Here is a 19,944-nt window from a genome sequence, read left to right on the forward strand (position 1 = left end):
TTTTTTGCGGTACGCGGGCCTCTCACTGCTGTGGCCTCTCCCGTTGCGGAGCACAGGCTCCGGACGCGCAGGCTCAGCGGCCATGGCTCACGGGCCCAGCCGCTCCGCGGCACGTGGGACCCTCCCGGACCGGGGCACGAACCCGCGTCCCCTGCATCGGCAGGCGGACTCTCAACCACTGCGCCACCAGGGAAGCCCAAGTGCTGGTTTTATTTACAAAGGTGGTTTTCTTACGAGGCACATTGAAAAATTACGTTTTACTTTCTCATCAGTCCCTATGTCTAGGATACATCATTTTCAATCAGATATTAAGAGCAAGTTTTATTTCAAAAGAAAATAGAAACGAAACGACTTTGCCCTGAGAAAGCAAGCATTTAAAACACTTCCTCATAAGTCAAAACATCAGATCTCAGCTTGACTAGCCAGCAACCTATTGTCATATCCACGAATAATGGAGTTCCAGGGACCAACCCTAGGGAGGCAGGATCCTTTTAACCAAAGTCAGAAGCTGCATCTTCGCAGCTGCACGTCTGTGCCCTCGGGTCCTCTCAGTCTGCCTCTTCTCTTTATTATCTCTTTTTCAGCTTTATGTGGTATAATTGACAAATACAATCATGAGATATTTGATTTGTATGATTTGAAAGTTTAAATTCCTCTAGGAAAAACCTAGAAAAGGTGAATAAAATGATCTCTAAGCAAATTTCAAACCTAAGAAAGAATTTTTCTTAGTGGAAAAGTAGTGGAGAGGGAGACGGAGAATGGGGGGGACATAGTACCTTTTTTTTTCCCATTTTTATCACCTTCGTGCATCAAGGAGATGTGATTTGCACTATCTCAGCTCAGAGAAATCAGAAGAGGCCGAAGGAGAAAGGGAAGGATAAACTCAGGAAAATCAAGAACTATTAGTTATCTCACTCTCTTCAAAATACCTTGAAGAGGTGCTGAATGGTGCTCTTCTTGAAGATGAGGAAAGGAAAAGAGAGGGCTAATTCTGTGCACTTTTTTCCTGGCAGATTCATTCTTAATTCAACATATCTTGATTGAGAGGCCACTCTGGGCTGGGCACTGGGGGTACAGGGTAAGGCTGTGGTGGTTTGGGTCGGCGCGGGGGGGGAAGGGCAGGAAGAGTGGAGGCCCTCAGGAGCTGAAAAAGCACACAGAAGTCACCTGTTGAAAGAAATCTCACAGCCAGCTGGAGATGCAACAGGTTTCTAAATTTCACTCCAGTGACAGAGTGATGCGATTGTAATTATACTCCAATGACACAGTGGCATAGCTAAAATTACACCTACACTTGAGTGTCAGGTACTGTAAGGAGGTGGACGTGGCATTTCAAATATTTTTTTCAAGGGAACCAAAAGAGAGAGAACGGGAGAGAAGACAGCAGGAAAGAAGCGGGCGTAGGTAACAGACCCTCTCCCTCCAAGGTCTCCCCTCAGGGTCTCTCTCCACGTCTGTTTGTAGGACTGAAGGAAGGAACTCTAGACCTCACCGCGCCACTCACCCTGTTGACTGTCAAACGAAATTCTGAGTCTCCACTCCTCCCCCATGTAACTCAGGGGTCAATTCTAAGCCAGTGGAGGTTATCCTTTATTCTTTCAGTCAGTGAAGATCTACTAGAGATCTATGATGTGCCTCTGATGTCCTGCAGCCACTGTAAACGCCTGTCCTCAGGTAGCAGAGGCATGTGGCCTAAGCCTAATCAAAGAGGAGTGAGGGCAAGTGTGCTGGGGGGTTTCTAGAAAAGGCCTCTTCACTCTTAAAAAGATGCATGGGAAGACGTGACCTCCTCTTCTGTTGGACACTGTCTGTGACTACATTTCAGCAGTGCAGCCGCTGCCCCAAGACCATGAGGGCAGCAAAGCACAGGCATCTTGCTGAAAATGGTGAAGCAGAAAGGGGTAAAGAACCTGGGTCTTCACGTGTCACTGAACCGCTGAATTAGTCAGCCCTGAACCACTCTATCTCAGAACTTCTTGTAATGTAAGAAAGCAAACATTTTATTTATTCTTTAAGCCATTTTGAAAAGGGTTTCCTATTACTTGTGGCCAAAAGCCTCCTGACTGTTATAAACCTCATGGAGAAAGTCGAGGGCCTTCTTTGCTATCTAGACTCTGTACAAAAAGAACCAGAGGGCCCCTCCTGTAGGAGCTGATCAATTCTAGCACACAGAGAGCATATGTAAACTCACACATACGAGACATATGGACACAGCCAAATTTAGGCCTATACTTAAACATTCAGGGCAGCCTTCACTAGGTCAAGGATAAATGTGTTTGAAAGTTGCCAAAACAGAGCCATTCTGGGAATGCCATCCACTGCGGGCACTTCCCCAAAACTGCCTTTCAAGGACAAGGCAAATGCTGGGCTCCATTGCTCCCATTCATTCCATTACTTAATTTGAGAATCTGTGCCAAGGGTGGAGAGAGAGGAAGAGAAGGCGATGAGATTGGAACAAGAAGAGTCGTGTTCATTCCACTCGGAGAAGCATCCACCTAGCATCATGGCTCCTGCAAAGGCTGTAGTCTGAATGCCAGGTGGGGGGGGTGGGTAGCCACAGGCCCAGGAGTACCCTTTCCCAGTGCCTGCAAGCTCCCCCATCCTCTCTATGGCGCCCTCCAAGCCCACCCCCAATTTAAAAAATATTCAGTAACAGCATTCTGTAATGTGGAAAACTTACAGTTTTACTAATCTAATGTAAAGTGTGAGCAAATGGCTCTTTAGAGAACAAAGATGACACTGTGTTTGCTTTGTACACGTGGCTGCAAGACAGTCCCTCCAAGCACTGCTTCCCTAACGTCCTAATCCTTCCTGCACAGAATGCTGAATGGACTTCGTCCTTTTCTAAATCTGAGCCCTTGGTTTTGGTGGCAGAAGGTTCAGATCAATCTGCGGGCCGACATTTGGGCTCCAGAGGAGCAAAGGCACAGCCACCGCCGCTGGGCGTGAGGTCCAAAGCACACTAGGCACGGGCCAACTCAGGCCCTAAGACTGTGCTCCTGGGAAAAGGAAAAGCCAGAGACTGACAGAGAGAAGAAGAAGCAGAGAGTGATAGAAACAGGCAGAAGACAGAGAGGAAACACCTCACGATGGGCCTCATATGAGAAAAGGCCGGGAATCGGCCAAGTACAGGAATGCATGGGAGCCGGAGCCCTAACATCAGGCCGGCATCAGCGGCCGGGTGGCAGCTCAGGGGTGACTGACGGCCCTGGGCTCAGCTTTCCGAGCTGTAAACGGAGCAGGCTGAACTACATGAGCCCTGTGGGTCCTCCCCCGCTCTGTGTGTATCACAAAGTCTGGGCAGCCAGGATAAGAAAAGCATAAAAGCATAAAATAAACAACTTTTATCTTTCCAAGAGGAAAACAAAAGCTCAGTCCCACCATGAGGGACTCAGCCAGGTAAGTGGATATTGAAGATGAGATGTCTTCATGGGGGAAGAGAGGAAAAATCAGCAGAAATCATGCAAGATGTCACGTCCAACAGATTTAATCCCCCAACCTTCAGGGCTTTTGGAACCTTAAGAAAAACAGCTGCTGATGAAGCCCCAAAGCCCAGCTCCTGCCAAAGCTCCACAGAAGGGATATCTGTAAAATCATGGCTATGGAGAGACTGATCTTTGAGAATCCTCAAACTTCCAAAATGGCTCTCAGAAATAGCAAGCTTAAATTTTTAAAAAAAGCAGAAAAGAAACCTTTGAAGCTGTGAAGAACCAGGAAACAGTGAACACACAGCCAAGGAAAGCTGGAGACTTGAAGAACAGACATACCTTTGATCAGTTTCCTGCACACGTACTATGTTCTGATTGACTGATTTAAAAATAACAATTTAAAAAAGGATGGTAGGGCACAGACAAGATGAGAAATAGGAATAGAGGGCATAGAACAATAATGTTCATGGCAACAAGTGATGGCCGGGAAGTAAGCAGCAGAACTGCACGGGATACAGAAGGTAGAAGGCCGAGGGGGGTGACGGTGACCACTACCTGAACTGTCACCTACTCACCTTCCCTAGGGACTCTGGTGGCCACAGACCTTGGGTTGGTATCACATCTGAGAAGCAGCTCCCCATCTCCTCTTTCTGGGCTGTATTCTTATTCCATCTTTGTAAGGCCAGGTTCTAGAGCTCAGGGGGACCACTCATAGCCTCTGGTATGTTCAGTGTGTGTAAAAGGCTTGAGGCCCCAAGTGGCCACTTAAGTTGCACTATAGCACAGCACCCTTGAAAGAAAGGGTGGGCTCCATAAGGTCCAAGCTCTCCCTAAACCTAAAATCCTGAGATTTTATGTGAAGGAAGTGGTAGGAAAAAGAAAGTTGGCAAATAGGTAGAAAAGCTGTTCAGCACTGGGGAGTTTCCCTAGAAAGCGAATGCCATAGTGACCAGTCCCCCCTCATTCCATGACCTAGCTATATTTTGAATATTTTATCTTCATACTCCAATCACTCTGCATTGTCAGAACTTTCACCATTGTGGAAAGGCCAAACTATGTTGGTCATACCTGCATAAGGTATGCAGGTGCTGTGCACTGAAGGTCTGTGTCCCCCCCCCAAATTCATATGTTGAAATTCTAACCCTGAAGCTGAAGACTGTTGGACCTCCTGGACCCTACAGGGCCAAACCATAGAGCTACCTGACTGCGAACATTTGCTATCCTTTAAGACATAGGAAGAAGGACTCCAAGGTGGCTCAGAGATCATCTGGGCTGTCATTTCCACCACAGGGCCCTGGGGGGAGGGGAGGAGGACTGCCTCCACCTTGGTTTCAGAGGGTAAGACCAACACCCGGCTCTGCTGGGGCAGGGGACCGGAGCCCTGGGCATTCGACCCCCACTGGGAAAGCTGTGGAGGCAGACTACTGCTCCAGTGGGTCTGGAAGGCAGGGCATCAAGCCAAAGAGGATTATTCTCGAGCCTTGAGAGATCTCCTAGAGTTTGCCTTCCTGTGTTTGGGACTTGCCTGGGGCTTGTCAACCCTTCCTTCTTTCCTGTTTCTTCCTTTGGGAATGGGAATGCCTACTCTGTGCCTGGCCCACTATTGTATTCTGTAAGCGCAGAACTTGTTTGATTTCACAGGTTCACAGCTGGAGAAGAATTCTGCCCCAGGATGAATCTTCTCCTGTTTAAGCCGCTCAGTCTAGGGTATTCTATTACAGAGGCCTATACTAAGGCAGAGGTTTTCATATCTTGAAAGGTTTTCACTAAAAAAATAATAATAACAGTAACAAAAATAAAATAAAAGTAAAATTTAATCTAAAAGCTTGAGTGGTTAGAGAGCTAAATGCAGCTGCCAAATAACTTGGCTATCTAGAGCAATCCATTCCCTGAAGGATTCAGAATCATGGTTTTACTGGTTGGATTATTATGCTACCAGCAGAACCCACAAAAATACAGAACGAAATTCCACTGCCAACATTCTGGAAGGCCTAAAGGACTTGCCATGTGTGATACTGTGATTTATAAGAAGTAAGTATTTGGTCTTTGTCCCCTTTCTGGAACAGAATCCTCAACTCCTTGGAAGTTCCTAAGTGCTGAGTGAGAAGCGTCTTTTGTTGTGTTAATGAGGTGACTTTAGGGGAGCCGCTCAGGATGGGGGTCAGTGAAGCCAACAACGGGATTAGAGGGTAGGAACCCTCAGTCGCACACCCCCTGAGCTCTGGGGTGCAGGGAGGGGCTGGTGGTTGAATTAATGGCCAAAGATTTAATCAGTCACACCAACGTAATGAAACTTCCATAGAAAACTAAAAGGATAGGGTTTAGAAAGCTTCTGGGTTGGTGAGGGAGTGGAGATTTGGGGAGAGTGGCGCGCCTGGAGAGGGGATGGGTGCTGCTCGCCCCTTCCCACGGACTTTACCCTACGCATCTCTTCAGCTGGCTTTTGATTAATCATTCTCAGTCATCTAGTGAGCAAACTGGTTTCCTGAGTCCTGTGAGCTGTTCTAACAAATTAATCAAACCCAAGGAGGATTTATAGCCGTTCGGTCAGAACCACAGTTGACGCCCTGGACTTGTGACTGGCATTTGCAGTGGGGACAGGAGCAGCCTTGTGGGACTTAACCTGTGGAATCTCATGCTATCTCCAGGTAGACAGTGTCAGAATAGAATAGCACTGTAGGACACCCAGATGATGTTCAACTTGCTTGCTGGTTGGTGCAGGGACACCAATCCCCCGCCACACATACTGGAAATGGTATTAGAGTCCTATCACCACAGTACAGCTTCAGATAACAGTCAGTAATGTTCATAATGAGCTCCTAATAGTACACATTATATTCTACGATGGGAGGATGGAGAAGAAGCACATCTTAAATCATCATATTTAAAACCTGAGCAGGGCCCATGAAGCATAACTCATAAAAAGACTGAAACAGTTACAAAATATCCTACGTGTAAAAGAAACAGAAGGGACTTCCCTGGTGGTCCAGTGGCTAAGACTTCGCCTTCCAATGCAGGGGGTGTGGGTTCGATCCCTGGTCGGGGAGCATGCCTCACAGCCAAAAAACCAAAACATAAGACAAAAAGAAGCAATATTGTAACAAATTCAATAAAGACTTTAAAAAAAATGGGCTATATCAAAAAAACAAACAAAAAAAAACAACAAAAAGAAAACTTAAAAAAAAAAAAAAGAAACAGGATATAAAAAGTGAGCATTTAGAAATCACTCGCAGAGAATAAATAGAGAATATTCCAGGGAGAAAGTACTAAAGGGGAATAAGAAAAAATAAAGCAACTCGTAAGGGACAATTCAGAGGAAACGTATGAATCTTAAGTATGGCAAGATACCAAATTAGTCTTCAAACCAAGGCTTTTGCCTCACTCTATAATCATGATGGGGGAAAATTTCACAGTAATAATTTTTTTTAACCTGATAATGAAAATTCTTATCCCAACAAAGTTTACAGTTAAGACAACAATTATTTAAGTAATACTCTTTAGAGCACTGACCCTGTCCTTAGCAAAAAAGGAGTAACTGAACAGTAAGTGAGTGTTTTATGACTCAGCTGATAATAACAAACACAGCAACAAGAACAATAGTTGACATTCACTGAGAGCTTACAATTTGTCAGTCGCTGTTCAGAGTATTTTACTTGTTTTAATTCAGTTAACCCTTACAACGGGTACTTCTCTCCATTTCAGAGAGAGATGTTTTAAAGAGGGACAGAGCTAGGAAGTGCCAGAAAGGGCAGTCTGTCTCCAGAGCCTGTGCCCCTAACCACCATACAACACTCAAGAGTCTTTTTTAATTCCACCCTCTAGTTTCATCTTCCAGATGACATGCATCTCAAAAATACCAGCAAGGGCACAAGGCACAGGAGAAATGTGATAAAGCATTACATCACTTACCATTGGGGAAAGCTAGTACACTGATGATAAGAAAGAAGAAAATTACGGAGAGGATACCCCTCCAGATGTTGTCTTCTGGGACAGAGTCATCCCTGAAAATAGAAAGAAAGGGAACATTGAGTATTCATTTTTGGATCTAAATAGCCTAGAAGGAGTAAGAGTTCCATGTTCTAAAAACTGGGGGATTGCTACCTTTATTTTGCTGAGCTAAGTCATTACACACACTATTTACTATTCACTCTCATTTCCTAAAATAATACAGTGTCATAGTCAAGTCCAGTTCTTGTGAGGAAGGCAACTGGCAACCTCACACCCCAACACACATTCTGCTCAGACAAGCATTTGAGAATCACTGTTCTTTATTTTATTTTATTTTTGCGGTACGCGGGCCTCTCACTGTTGGGGCCTCTCCCGTTGCGGAGCACAGGCTCCGGACGCGCAGGCTCAGCGGCCATGGCTCACGGGCCCAGCCGCTCCGCGGCATGTGGGATCCTCCCAGACCGGGGCGCGAACCCGGTTCCCTGCATCGGCAGGCGGACGCGCAACCACTGCGCCACCTGGGAAGCCCGAATCACTGTTCTTTAAAAAAAAATTAAAAATACCCAGGATGTCAAAACGTAAGGTTTATTTTGGAGAAATACCTTTTGGTTTTAAGACTAACTAAAGATGACCTTTACTACATAGACTGTGGCAGAAAAATTGTTCAGGAATCAGAAAGGAAGCATAAGATTATAAGGAATAAGGGTATAATGCAATGAGATTATGCAGTCACTTGTCAAATATGGGCAGTTGGCTATCTAAGGGATGAATAAAAATGGGGCAGTGTAACATAATCAGAAAGCACCAGTAAAAAATGTTAAAAGAAAAATTAAGAGCGTATGAATATGACTGGTTCACTTTGCTGTACAGCAAGAAACTAACACAGCATTGTAAAGCAACTATACTCCAAGAAAAATCAATAAAAAAAAAAAAGAAAGAAAAATTAAGAGAAAACAAAATACAAGATTTAAACTCAGAGCAGAAGCAAAAGAATTGTAAATAGGAGATAAGCCTCCCCCCTCTCCTGCCTGGTCATTTCTAATGTATTACCATGTTTAACTCCTCTATAACCCCAGTAACTGAAATGATTACATTTGTTGGCTTATATGTTGTCTATCTTCTCTGTAGAAAGTAAACTCCTAATGGCAGGGAATTATTCACTAATAGGCCCTCAATATATTTCTGGACTGATTATTGATTATGGAAGAAAATTTACTGTTTTAAAATGAAGTAAAATTTCCCAAATGGAAATTTTTTTAACATTGATGGTGAAGAATTTAGGTTTTGACAGTTTGCAACAAAAAAGAAGATTCTAGTAACATATCTGGGGCTCAGAGAAGCAAACAAAAGTGGGAAAACAGAAATACATGACAGTAAAATTTTCTGAAGTATTGATAATTATTGAGAAGCTTGGGAGAGGGAAGTTCAGTGTTTCAGTTTCGAAAGACGCAGGATAAGTAGGCAGAAAATATGAGATGAAACAGAATGGAAGGAGATAGATTAGAGATGATGAGACTGGTAGCAATAAATCTTAAAATGATAAAAGAAGCTGGGTTTATCTAGAGAAGGACTGTAGTAAAAGAGTTTTCAAAAGACAAATATTAAATTAAGATTAAATATTACTAAAGGAAAAGAAACAGGTCAAAAAAAAAATCTTAGGAGAAAACCAAGTTTGTGTAGAAAGAAGCTCTAGAGCATCAGAATACATACATGAAAAGGTATGGAATGAAACAATAATGAATGGTCCTGGGGTGTTGGTTTAAAAGCAGAAGTTAACTTAGATGCCAACTTCTGTTTAGGCTCCTCAGTTTCTGCACCCAATGAAATGATTTCCAGACTTATGACAGGATTGAACATAAGGTTCTGAAATAAGAGATCATACAGATCTTAAACGTTTCCTAAATCATCATATGGCCAAGTAGCCCTAAACTAATGCTGGACAAATAATGCTTGGCTGTTAACTTCAGAGATCTGATTACAAAACGGAACTACAGAATCAGACAGACTTCCTTCTGCAGGAAGGAAGTGCATTAAAAAGTACAATCTTATTTTGATGGACATACTAATAATTAAACACCTGCCCAGAGGTCGTGAACACAACCTAAAAATGCCAGCCCAACCATTACCAGGGCACTTGCCATGCCCTCTGGCTTATGCAGAGAAGCCCCATATCCAACTTCCAGGAACACCAACTTTTACTGAAGGATGGCTACACACAGTGAGGGTAGGAACACAATGTCCTCATTCAGACCAAATCACACTACTGATATTGCTAATAATGACAGCAACGATAATAGCTCCTGTTTATCAAGTGTCTACTGCGTGCCAGGCACTGAACAGGCAGTTTCCAGACATTATCTCTAATTGTCACAACCCACTGGGCTATTATCAACCATCTGAGGTAACAAAGGCTCAGATAGGTTTAGTAACTTGCCCAAGATTGTGGAGGTAAGAAGTTACAGAGCCAGCATTCAAAACCAGGCCTGCTAGACTCTGAAGATGATGATCTTTCCTCTTTGCCAAACTGCCTCATGAAAACTTATCTGTCATCCTAAATCAACCTGACTCATGGTAGATGCACAGGGATGGCGTAAGAGAGTTTGACAGGGCATGCAATTTGTAAGTTACAAAATAAAAGCAAGGCTAAAATGAATAACTGTGGCCTAGGAAAAGAAGATGGAGTCCCATGACTCACAACTTATACCAAAATATATTCTGGATGATTCAAGAAACTAAAAGTAAAACCCAAACAAAATTCTAGAAGAAATGATGGGAGAATTAAAAAAAAACCCCAAACCCCCAAACGAAACACAACAATCTCTGAGTGGGGAAAGCCTTTTGAAAGTACGATACAAACCTCTGAAGTCATAAAGGAGAAAGCTGACAAATCTGCATGGCAAAGAAATCAGTAACAAAATCATAAACTTGGAAAAAATGTCTGCAACTCATGTGAAGGCAAAGGGTCAATTCCCCTAATTACAAAGCTCTCCCCGCAAATCAATTAACAGAAAGAACAAATGGACAAAGAAAAGCAAACAGAAAAATGGACAAAAGATAGGAAGGGACAGTTCACAGAGCAGAAAAATCCATTGGCTCTCAGGCAAGTGAAAAAAAAAGATGCTCAACCTTGTTCATGGTAAGAGATGGGGAAATGGAAGCAACACAAAGAGACCATTTTTATCTACCTTATGGACAAAGGTGAAAATTTAATGACTGAGCTGGTGAGGCTATGCAGAAAGAGATAAACAGGCATTCTCACATACCACCTTTATGGAGCGCCATTTGGCAACATATTAATTTACAAATGCATATACCCTGTGACCCAGCAATTCCATGTATGACAATGTATCTCACAGATATACCTTCATTTATGCAAAAATGACATATGTACAACGTTGTTCACTGTGGTATTCTATGTATTAGCAAAACTTGGAAACAACTAAATGTCTACCGAAAAGGGACTGATTAAGTAAATTATGGCTCCGTCTCAAAGTGGAGTACCAGGCAGCTGTAAAAAGAATGAAGCTTTTAATTAATTAACTGATACAGAATAATTTAAGAGATCATGAAGTAAACAAAGCAATTTGCAGAAACAGTGAGTATAGTAAGCAACTTTCTATGCATAAAAGAGAGCGTGTAAATGTATATATAACTTGTCACTTCTGCTCATGGCTGCACAGCATGTCTCTGGAAATCCATCCAAGGTATGGTGACACTGGTTTTCTCCAAAGAGGACAAAAGAAGAGTGGGGCGAGACTTTTCACTATATACCCTTTGGGGTCCCTTGGATTTTAAGCAATGTGGATATGTTACATTTCAAAAAAGTCAATTATACATCAACATTAAATTTGTAAGAACAGTGAGATCAGTGATAAAACAATGAAACTGCAATTTTGTAAATTTTGAGCCGTTTTATTAGAAAGACAGGATCAAAAGAATGGCCTCGTTTCAGAAGTTAAAAAAAAGGCCAATTAAACCTGAATAAAACAGCAGCGAGTCTGAAAAGTTGGCCGTTTTATATTTGCCTAATTAGAAAAACAAAAAGTATCAAAGATGGACAGCAAGATCTTTGGCGAAACTGAAAATATATAGTACGGGAAGATCAAACTCCTGTGATCAAAGATTGAAGGATAGGCAGGTGAGCTGAAGAAGAAATCTTGAGTCCTATCAGACTAGCAGCCCCAGATACACCCTCTGGCTTTCCTGAGAGTAGAGAGGGTATACCCTCGGCATCCAGCACAGTCCCTGCAAGAGGCGGGCACGCAGAAAGAACGGAATGCATGACTGAGGAGGCTCCCCACACCACCGGCCTCCTGACAAGCTGACCACACAGGGCCATTCTGTAAGCTCTGGTGTGGCCTCTTCTCTCTCAGCTCCCAGTAATCCAGAGACTTAACCATATGCCGAGGGACACAGACATTTTCCATAGTTAATCATGAAATGCAACTTGGCTGCAAAGGCCCCAAAGACCACCCTACTGACTCCAGAGACCCTCAATGAGAGGACAAGAAGGCTTTATCTCTGGACATCTACTAGATCTGTGCCGCACTCAGAAAGCTAGCTCGCTGCTTTGCATGTTAGCTCTCTTAATCTTCCTAACACCCTCAAAGGGGGAAATGATCATAGCCTGCACTTTACTGACTCCAAAGTCTAAGTTTTTCCCCCTTTAGGAGGCTGTTTGGTGGAGTGACAAGGAAGACAGGCTTGTGGCCAGACGGCATGGACCAGAATTCTGACTTCACACTTATCAGCCTGTGTGACCTTGGGCAGATTACTCAACCTCTCTGTGCCTTGGTTTCCTCCTCAGTATATCAAAGGGTAATAGTAGTTCTACCTCACAGGGTTGTTGTGAGGATAAAATAACTTAACACGTGCGATGGACTTAGAACAGTGCCTGGCACAGAGGGCCTGTCAGTTATTAGTTTACAATGTCTGTCCACCCATTCCCTCAGCTAGCTGACACCTATCGTTGGGGACAAAGATGAACAAACTTGGTCCTTATTCTTGCGAGAATCATGATGAAAAGCACAATAAGACATAAAAATTAAATTACTATCTTAGTATAACTTTGGCCTGAGAGAAAAGTTTTCAATTCGCTGGCACTGTCTCTGATTAACCTGATAAAACACCCCCAAAACCAAAAAACCACCTCGATTGTTCACACAAGACTGGCCCCTGTTCGTGGGGTTGTTACCATCTCCTCAGGCTTTGAGGGGGCAATGTACTTCTCACTTCCCAGGGGCGCTCATAACCTGCAGTCAGGGCTGCCAGACCCCCATCTTGACTTTTCCTGGCCTCAGGATTCTTGCTCAAATAAGACATTTTACTTTACAGCAACAAAAAATAAAAGGACTTCAAGCTTTCGACTGTGATGCCCTGGCAGTGCCCTGACCTCTTTCCTAGGTCCTCTGAGGCTCTAATAACAAGCGCCTGGTCTCTGGGGCTCTGAACTTTCCAAAGACCTTTCCCAGCTGGCATCTGATTGAACTGCTCCACAGTTCTGTGGGGGAGCATTATCTCTACTTGAAGGATGAAGAAAATAAAGCTCTTGCTTTATCTTGCCCACAGTTACAACAAATAGAGGCAGAGTGAAATAGGTGCCAGGGCTTCTGGAATGCTGGCTCTAGGTCAAGACTGCTACCCTTACCGGTATGGTACCGACAAGCTTAGGGAGGCAGAGTCCTTTTCCCTGAAGTTCTGCTAAATTTAGGAGGAGCTCCAGAAGCACGCTGGGGTAGCCCTGACCATACACAGTGAAAAAAATGAATGGATTAGAGTAAAATTGTAATTTCAGGCCCCATCTCATTCACCCACTGTATCTCCAGGGCCCAGCACAACGCTTGGCACAGAGCAGGCCTTCTCAATGTGGTGGGTGCCAGAAAGAGGAAGAGGCCAGGGCTGAGCGGGCCCGAGACCCAGGTAACGTGACGGGGAGTCATGGCCTGGGTCCACAGGCTCCACTGCACCTTCCTGCCCCAGGGCTGACCAATCAAGTACTCAAACATCTCAACTCCTCTGTCACCCCTGTTTGAGTATAGGTAACTACCCAGGAGAGAATCCTAAAAGCAGGACAAGTATAAGGAAAGCCCTGAGTTTTTTTAACAAAGGTTTGAACTGAAAAAGTTTGGGACTCAGATTCTTAAACCTGAACAACAGGCTACAGGCAGTGGGCAAGGAGACCGGGGAAACAAACTCCATTCACTCACAGACAATTTTTAGACAAGCTTGTCTCCCTGGGGCCAGGAAGGTAAGAACTCTATGCTGACTCCTAAGGCTGCAAAGTTGATTGTCCCCTCTCCCCCTCCTATCTTCTCCTTTCCATTTCTTTAATAGGAATCCTTGAAACTGAGACACACAGGTAGGCTCATGTTTATGAGGCTAGTCACTGTTAAGGATCCTCTCTCCCAATGGAAAACTCAGTCCTGGGTTACAAGGTGGACCGATGTTAACTAGCTTTGAAGACTACATTTGTTTCATTTTATAAAAAGTTAGGATTCTTTTTAAGAATTATAGCTGACATATCAACTAAAAGAGAAGACTGATAGTTTTTGAAAGTTCATATTGTATAAATGATTTTTTAATATTTGATTCATTTAGCATTTACTGGGTGTGTATTCTGTGATGATTAAGGTATCTGGCCTCAAGAAATTGATACAGAAACAAATACTACAACAGGAGAGATAACAATAATTTAAAAAATGTTTAGAAGTATATAAACATTTCTTCCTCTGAGCTTCCTGGAACAATAAAGAAAGGCGTCTGGAGGGGGCCCATCCAGGTGCGTTGCCAGGAATGCCATGGGCTCACGGGTAGGCAGGAGGTGCTCTCCAGTCAGAGAGAGGTGCCATCCTGGCATTAGGTGTGGAGCCAGGGAGCTGTCTGGGCCTGCTGTGTGTGCCGTGTACAGGTGTGGGGAGATGTAAGGCTCTGTAATGAAAGAGCTGAGGGTCCAACAAGCACGTGCTCTAGGTGATGGGGATCCAGGGAAAGAGTGTAAGCAGGGGACGGATGAGATCACGATCTCGATTTCAAAAGGTCATGAGGAAAGCAGTGTGGAGGATGGACTGGAGGGAAAAGGAGTCAAGGCCTGGGAGTGTCTATCCCAGAGAGCAGGGGGTTTGCTGAGCCAAAGCCTGGGCATGGGCAGAGGAGGACAGCTCTGAAAGCTACTAAGGCCCAACGGGACCTGGTGAAGATAAACTAGATGAACTCCAGGAGGGCGGAGACCTGGGCTGGGCGGAGTGCAGACTGTTGAACTAAATTAAATGCGATGCCAGGACCTAGGGCTCAGGAAAGCAGTCCTAGCTGCCTGGACGAGTCCCTGGCTTCCAGACTTGTTGAGACTAAAACGCTGATAACTTCCCTATGGAAATCTGGGGCTAGAGGGATTATATCACAAGATAAACTATATTACACTTGGTAATAGAATTATACCCAAAATGCTAAACACTAGGCAGCAGTACTAGGCGTGTAAATTCTCTGAGGTAAGCATCATCTAAACCAAATAAATATTTGAGTCACTCAGATGCTTATTTACTACAGAAGACCCCAAAGAAATATGACACATTTTTTTTCCTTCAATAAACGTATAATCTTATTAAGGACATAAAACACCAGAAATAAGGATAAGAAAGGATAATTAAAAGGTGCTTATTTATTTATGGCCGCACCATGGAGCATGCGGGATCTTAATTCTCCGGCCGGGGATCGAACCCGCGCCCCCTGCAGTGGAAGCACGGAGTCTTAACCACTGGACTGCCGGGGAAGTCCCTAAAAGGTGCTTCTTTAAATCCAATAAAAAATATGATTCAAAATAGGAAGTGAGGAAGACAAATGTTACGATGGCTGTTAACTGGACCTCTTTAGATGGCGCCACCTAACACAGTGCGCTCCTTCACCTCCAAGGCTGGTGTAGCCCCAGTACACAGCCGATATGGAGGATCATTTAACATTGCTGGTGTCGTGGAGCAAGGAGAGCCAGGCCTTCTGTTATTGGGAGAGAAAGAACATGATGTACATAAAGGAAACAGCCTCAAGACAACTGAATCAGCAGGATCAGGAGTTATTTTCTAATGGGAATTGATATGGTCTAAAGGGAAAGAACAGGGAAGGCTGGCAGGCATCCAGGAGGAAAGAGACACAGAAGGTGCAACTATGGCTCCGTGATAAGATGAAGAGCTGGAGCTCCAAAGCCACTAAAGGAAATGAAGTAAAAACCAGTATCACAAACAAATAAAAATCAATCAATCAAAAGTCTGTCCATTTCCCTGACCTCATCCGCCTCCTCAGTCCCATATCAAGGAGAAACCATAGGTAAGCAGATGATCCCTTAGGTGCAGGAAGCTGCAGGAAGGCAATCTCTTCTGGGGAAGTGATGACTTTGGCTGGATAAGTGTCACTGGAGAGACTGACGCCACTGTTTCACTGCCAGGTGCCTCTTAAGGAGAGAGTGAGCTGCTACGAATGTGATTTCGTAAATTTTGGTGTTTTCAAATCTAAAGCCTGAGTTTTTGAAAGTAAGGCCATTCAACATTTCCAAGTTTACCAACCTATGAAAGCAGCGTAAATACGAGGCACTCTGAGCTTAAGAGAAAGGCTCTCCTTGCCCTACTTTGGCTGAACAAACTTATAAGACGCACGCCAAAGCATTTAATTTCTAAAAATACTTATCCTAAAATGTGGCAAAGTGAGCTTTTCCAATCTTAGGGGAAATGATTCAATAACATCTGGCTTTATTGTTAGTGATAAGGACTGGAGGTTTAAACACTATGATTTAACAGTGAGTTGGCCTAGTTGTTATTTAACAAAAGAACCGCTTGATAAGTCCAAACTTGTCTCAGACTTCTGTGAGAGGCATCTAATCCTTGCCAATCCTAAATTCTTGCTGTGTCTCTGCAGCATGTGACATGACCCAGGTACTGTTTCACACATACGGGTAATCTGACACCCCGAAAGTACTCTATCGCTGGCTCTCTTCAACTACTAGTCTTTGAAAAACAAACTTTAAGAAGTAATTACTTTCAGTCTTCATGTCAGAAGACAGAGCTATCACTGTAACGTCTCAGTTTAAAGGGTCACAAATCATTACAAAAAATGAGTAAGACACAGTAAGTACTAATTGTACTAATGGTGCTTATGGTTTTCTATAACGTGAAACTTGTTATTAAGTAGTTCTTCAATATGTGACTTCTGTCTCTTTGAAATTAGTGGAAGAAGTAAAATTACCATTTTTGGAAAAGGCCATAGCTTGAGGTTCAGATTATGCCTTTTCTATTACGTTTGACAAGCTGTTAAAATTCATATTCACTTCTTATAGTTTCACTGCTGTAATTTATTGAATGCTTTGGCAGAATATGCTGTAAAAGGGAAATTCCAGAAGAATGTGACTTTCTGTATTAGAAAAGAGGAAGAGAGATCTGTTCTGAAAGGGCCTAGAATAATATTAAAGATAAAAGGTTGATGGGCTTCCCTGGTGGCGCAGTGGTTGAGAGTCCGCCTGCCGATGCAGGGGACACGGGTTCGTGCCCCGGTCCGGGAAGATCCCACATGCCGCGGAGCGGCTGGGCCCGTGAGCCATGGCCGCTGAGCCTGCGCGTGCGGAGCCTGTGCTCCGCAACGGGAGAGGCCACAGCAGTGAGAGGCCCGCGTACCAAAAAAAAAAAAAAAAAAAAAAAAAAAGATAAAAGGTTGAAACAAAGTGCTCATTCTTGCTTCTCGTTATTTAAAATAAAATACCATAATTACTTTTCTAAGTTCCAAAGAAACTCCTGCACTGATTCCATCTCTTGCCAACCCACCCTGAGATGAAGTGAAACTGAAGTTAATATGAAACAGGGATGTATGTTATCCAAGCAAAGCACTGTCCATTTTTCCAATGTCTTTATCCTTTTTCTTAATTATAGAGCACACCACACTCTCACTCGATGACAAACATAATTTAGAAGGCATTAGCATACAATGAAATGATGTAATAATAACAATAGCTAATGTTTACTGAGCACTTACTATTTGTCATGCGTTGAGCTAAATACAGATTATCTAAAAAAATGAATTGAGCCCTTATAACAAAATCCTATCAGGTATTACTAGATATTTTCACTTTACATACAGATAAGGAAACTGAGGCTTAGCAAAATTAAGTGGCCACACAGCTACTAGCTGGTAAAATCAGATGACATGATAAGTATTTGAGGGCAACCATAAATAGGAACAAGACTGATTTCTCTCCAAAGCTAGAAATATGTTCCTGGTTGGATACTGTGGCAAGATCTGGTCTTACCCCGCTGCAGAGCATTAGCAGAATATTTTACAATAACAGTAGCTGTTTCCCTCAATCATTAAGAGTCATTGTTTATATGCTTTATGGCTTTAGATAGAGTCATGCAAATAGATAAACACTGACAAAATAAGAATCAAGAGTCAAATGGATCGTGGAGATAAGGAACAAGTGTGATGTAGGAGGACATTAGTAGTTTTATGAAAATCTGAAAAAGTGCATTGATTCTCAAGGGAGACACCATTGGCACTTGTGTGTATACAAGTGTGTAGGTGCACATGTGTGCCTGTGTGTAAGCGACAACTATTTGTCGTACAATGCTATGTCCCTTGTGTTATAAACATTTATAACCCCCACCCACTAAATACCAGAAGTTCCCTCAATGCTTGTGGCCACCGAATATAACCCTGTACAGTTTCTGTGGATCTGGGCTGAGAACCATTGATTGTTGGATAAATAGACTAGGAGAGAAGTAACTGACATTAATTATGCATCATGTACCAAGTACTCTGCTAAGTGCATTCACACATATTCATTTAATCCTTTTAACTCCATGTGAGGTCAGTACATATTTTATACCCATTTTAGAGGTGGATCCTGAGTCTCAGAGAAAGGTTAAATAACTTAACCAAGGTCACGCGAATAGTCTTGAGACCAACAGTGTGGCTCCAAAACTCCAGTTCTCTGGGTTGGTCTTTTAAGCATGGTATAGGCACACCTTTTCTTTCTTTAAAGAGGTTCATTCAGAAAACATAAATCCTTATAAGTAGGACCCAAGGTGTGACTGTCATTTAGGCATGAATCAGTTCCCTGGCTTGGGGTTGAAGGGCCACATGTTCAGTGAGGTAGAGTTATAAGGTCTGGGCTGACAAAAGTTGGGCAGGGTTAACTCCTATGCACAGGTATACGTTAGAAGTGCTTTGAGGTGTGTGTGTGTGTGTGTGTGTGTGTGTGTGTGTTTTCAGGGGGATATGAGAGTTATGCTACAGTGTGTGAGGTTTGTGCGTTTTATTTAACACTTTCCATAGCATTTATGATGCACCAGGCACTGCTACAGTGGCCTGACAATGTCTCATTTCAGCATCTATGTTAGGTGGTGAACAGAACAGAGCGTGCACTGTGTGATGTGTGGTGGGTTCGTGTCTGTGTGGCAATGCTGGAATGTCCGCTGTGATGTGTGTGTCCACGGCCGCCAGTTTCTGTTGTGGTATAAACAGTGGTCTTTGAGGCTGGGGGAAGGGTTACGCGAGATGATGTGCGTGCCATGCATACAGACTGGAGTGCACCGCACGTGTGCATTTTGTGCACGCGGGTAGTCCCGAATACTGGAGGAGTTCCGCGGGAAGGGGTCTGGGTTGTGTCCTGGGCCTGTGTATGGTGCGTGGAAGACAGGGGTGTTTTCAGTGTGAAGGGGTATGTGCTGAAAGTGGTGCATACCAGATGATTCATGCGGTGTGCTAGGCAGGGACGGAGGCCGGAGAGGAGGGGGCCAGTGTCGTGATGTGTGTGGGGAGCGACGCTGAGAACCGCGGGAGAAGGGCGGGGGAGGAGATCGTGCTAGGTGACCCACGAGTGTTCCTGATGTGGCCCGAGGCGCTGTATGGGGAAAGGTGGTGTGGAAAGGGGTGGCGGTGGCGATGCGAGTGGGGATGGGGGTGGGTTGGAGGGTAGGGACGAACGCCGGTCCAGAGGAGCTGTCGGGAAGGAAGCTGGGTGTGCTAGGTGACATACCCGCCGGTGGAAGAGCGTGAGCGTGGAGCAATCAGCCCACTTCCTCACCCGGCCATGCTCCCCGCCACGGCCTCCCATCCGCCCCTTCCCTTCGCCCAAAGGCGCGCCCCCAGCGCAGCCCGGCCCGCCTCACCTGGTGAAGGCAAAGTACATGAGGCTGACGATGGTGAAGCTGAGCAGAGTGATGGTGTGCGGCCGGTAGAAGAAGTCGATGGTGATGTCCTCCACTTGCTGCTCGTTGATCATCCGGAAATGCATCTTGTAGTTCACATCATCTTTGCTCAGGGTCCGGCTCCCCACGCAGGACGCCATGGCCCGCCTCCCCGTCCTGCGGCGGCGGCGGCGGCCCCGGCCCGTGGAGGCTGGGACCCCGGAGGTGACGAGCCGCAGCTAGAAGGCGGCCGGACGGCGGGGCCGGTTCTGGCGAGGAGCAAAGGCAGGGAGCGGAGAGAAGGACAGGAGCGGGAGGGCGGGGTCGCGGCGCCGCCAACACAGCTTCGGGAGGGGGGCGCCGCTCGCCGGGCCCCGGCTGGCGTTGGGGGACGGGCATCTCTAAGGACT

The 19,944-nt window shown here is 44.5% G+C and overlaps 1 protein-coding gene across 4 annotated transcripts in view; it reads right to left on the reverse strand.

Annotated features, from left to right (window-relative positions):
• Nucleotides 1–19,824, reverse strand: part of PTDSS1 (phosphatidylserine synthase 1) — a 67,194-nt gene extending 47,370 nt beyond the window's left edge. For 3 of the 4 annotated variants that reach the window (XM_028500731.2, XM_007110739.4, XM_028500732.2), the window contains exons 1-2: nucleotides 19,517–19,824; nucleotides 7,338–7,429 (exon numbers count right to left, since the gene is read on the reverse strand). In XM_028500731.2, coding sequence (XP_028356532.1) covers nucleotides 7,338–7,429; nucleotides 19,517–19,695 — 271 coding nt within the window. In that variant the 5' untranslated portion in view covers nucleotides 19,696–19,824. The remainder of the gene's footprint in view (nucleotides 1–7,337; nucleotides 7,430–19,516) is intronic. The other variant, XM_007110738.4, reaches the window with a different exon arrangement.
• Nucleotides 19,825–19,944: the final 120 nt, after the last annotated feature.

The sequence above is a fragment of the Physeter macrocephalus genome, chromosome 15 (assembly GCF_002837175.3).
Source record: "Physeter macrocephalus isolate SW-GA chromosome 15, ASM283717v5, whole genome shotgun sequence".
NCBI lineage: Eukaryota > Metazoa > Chordata > Mammalia > Artiodactyla > Physeteridae > Physeter > Physeter macrocephalus.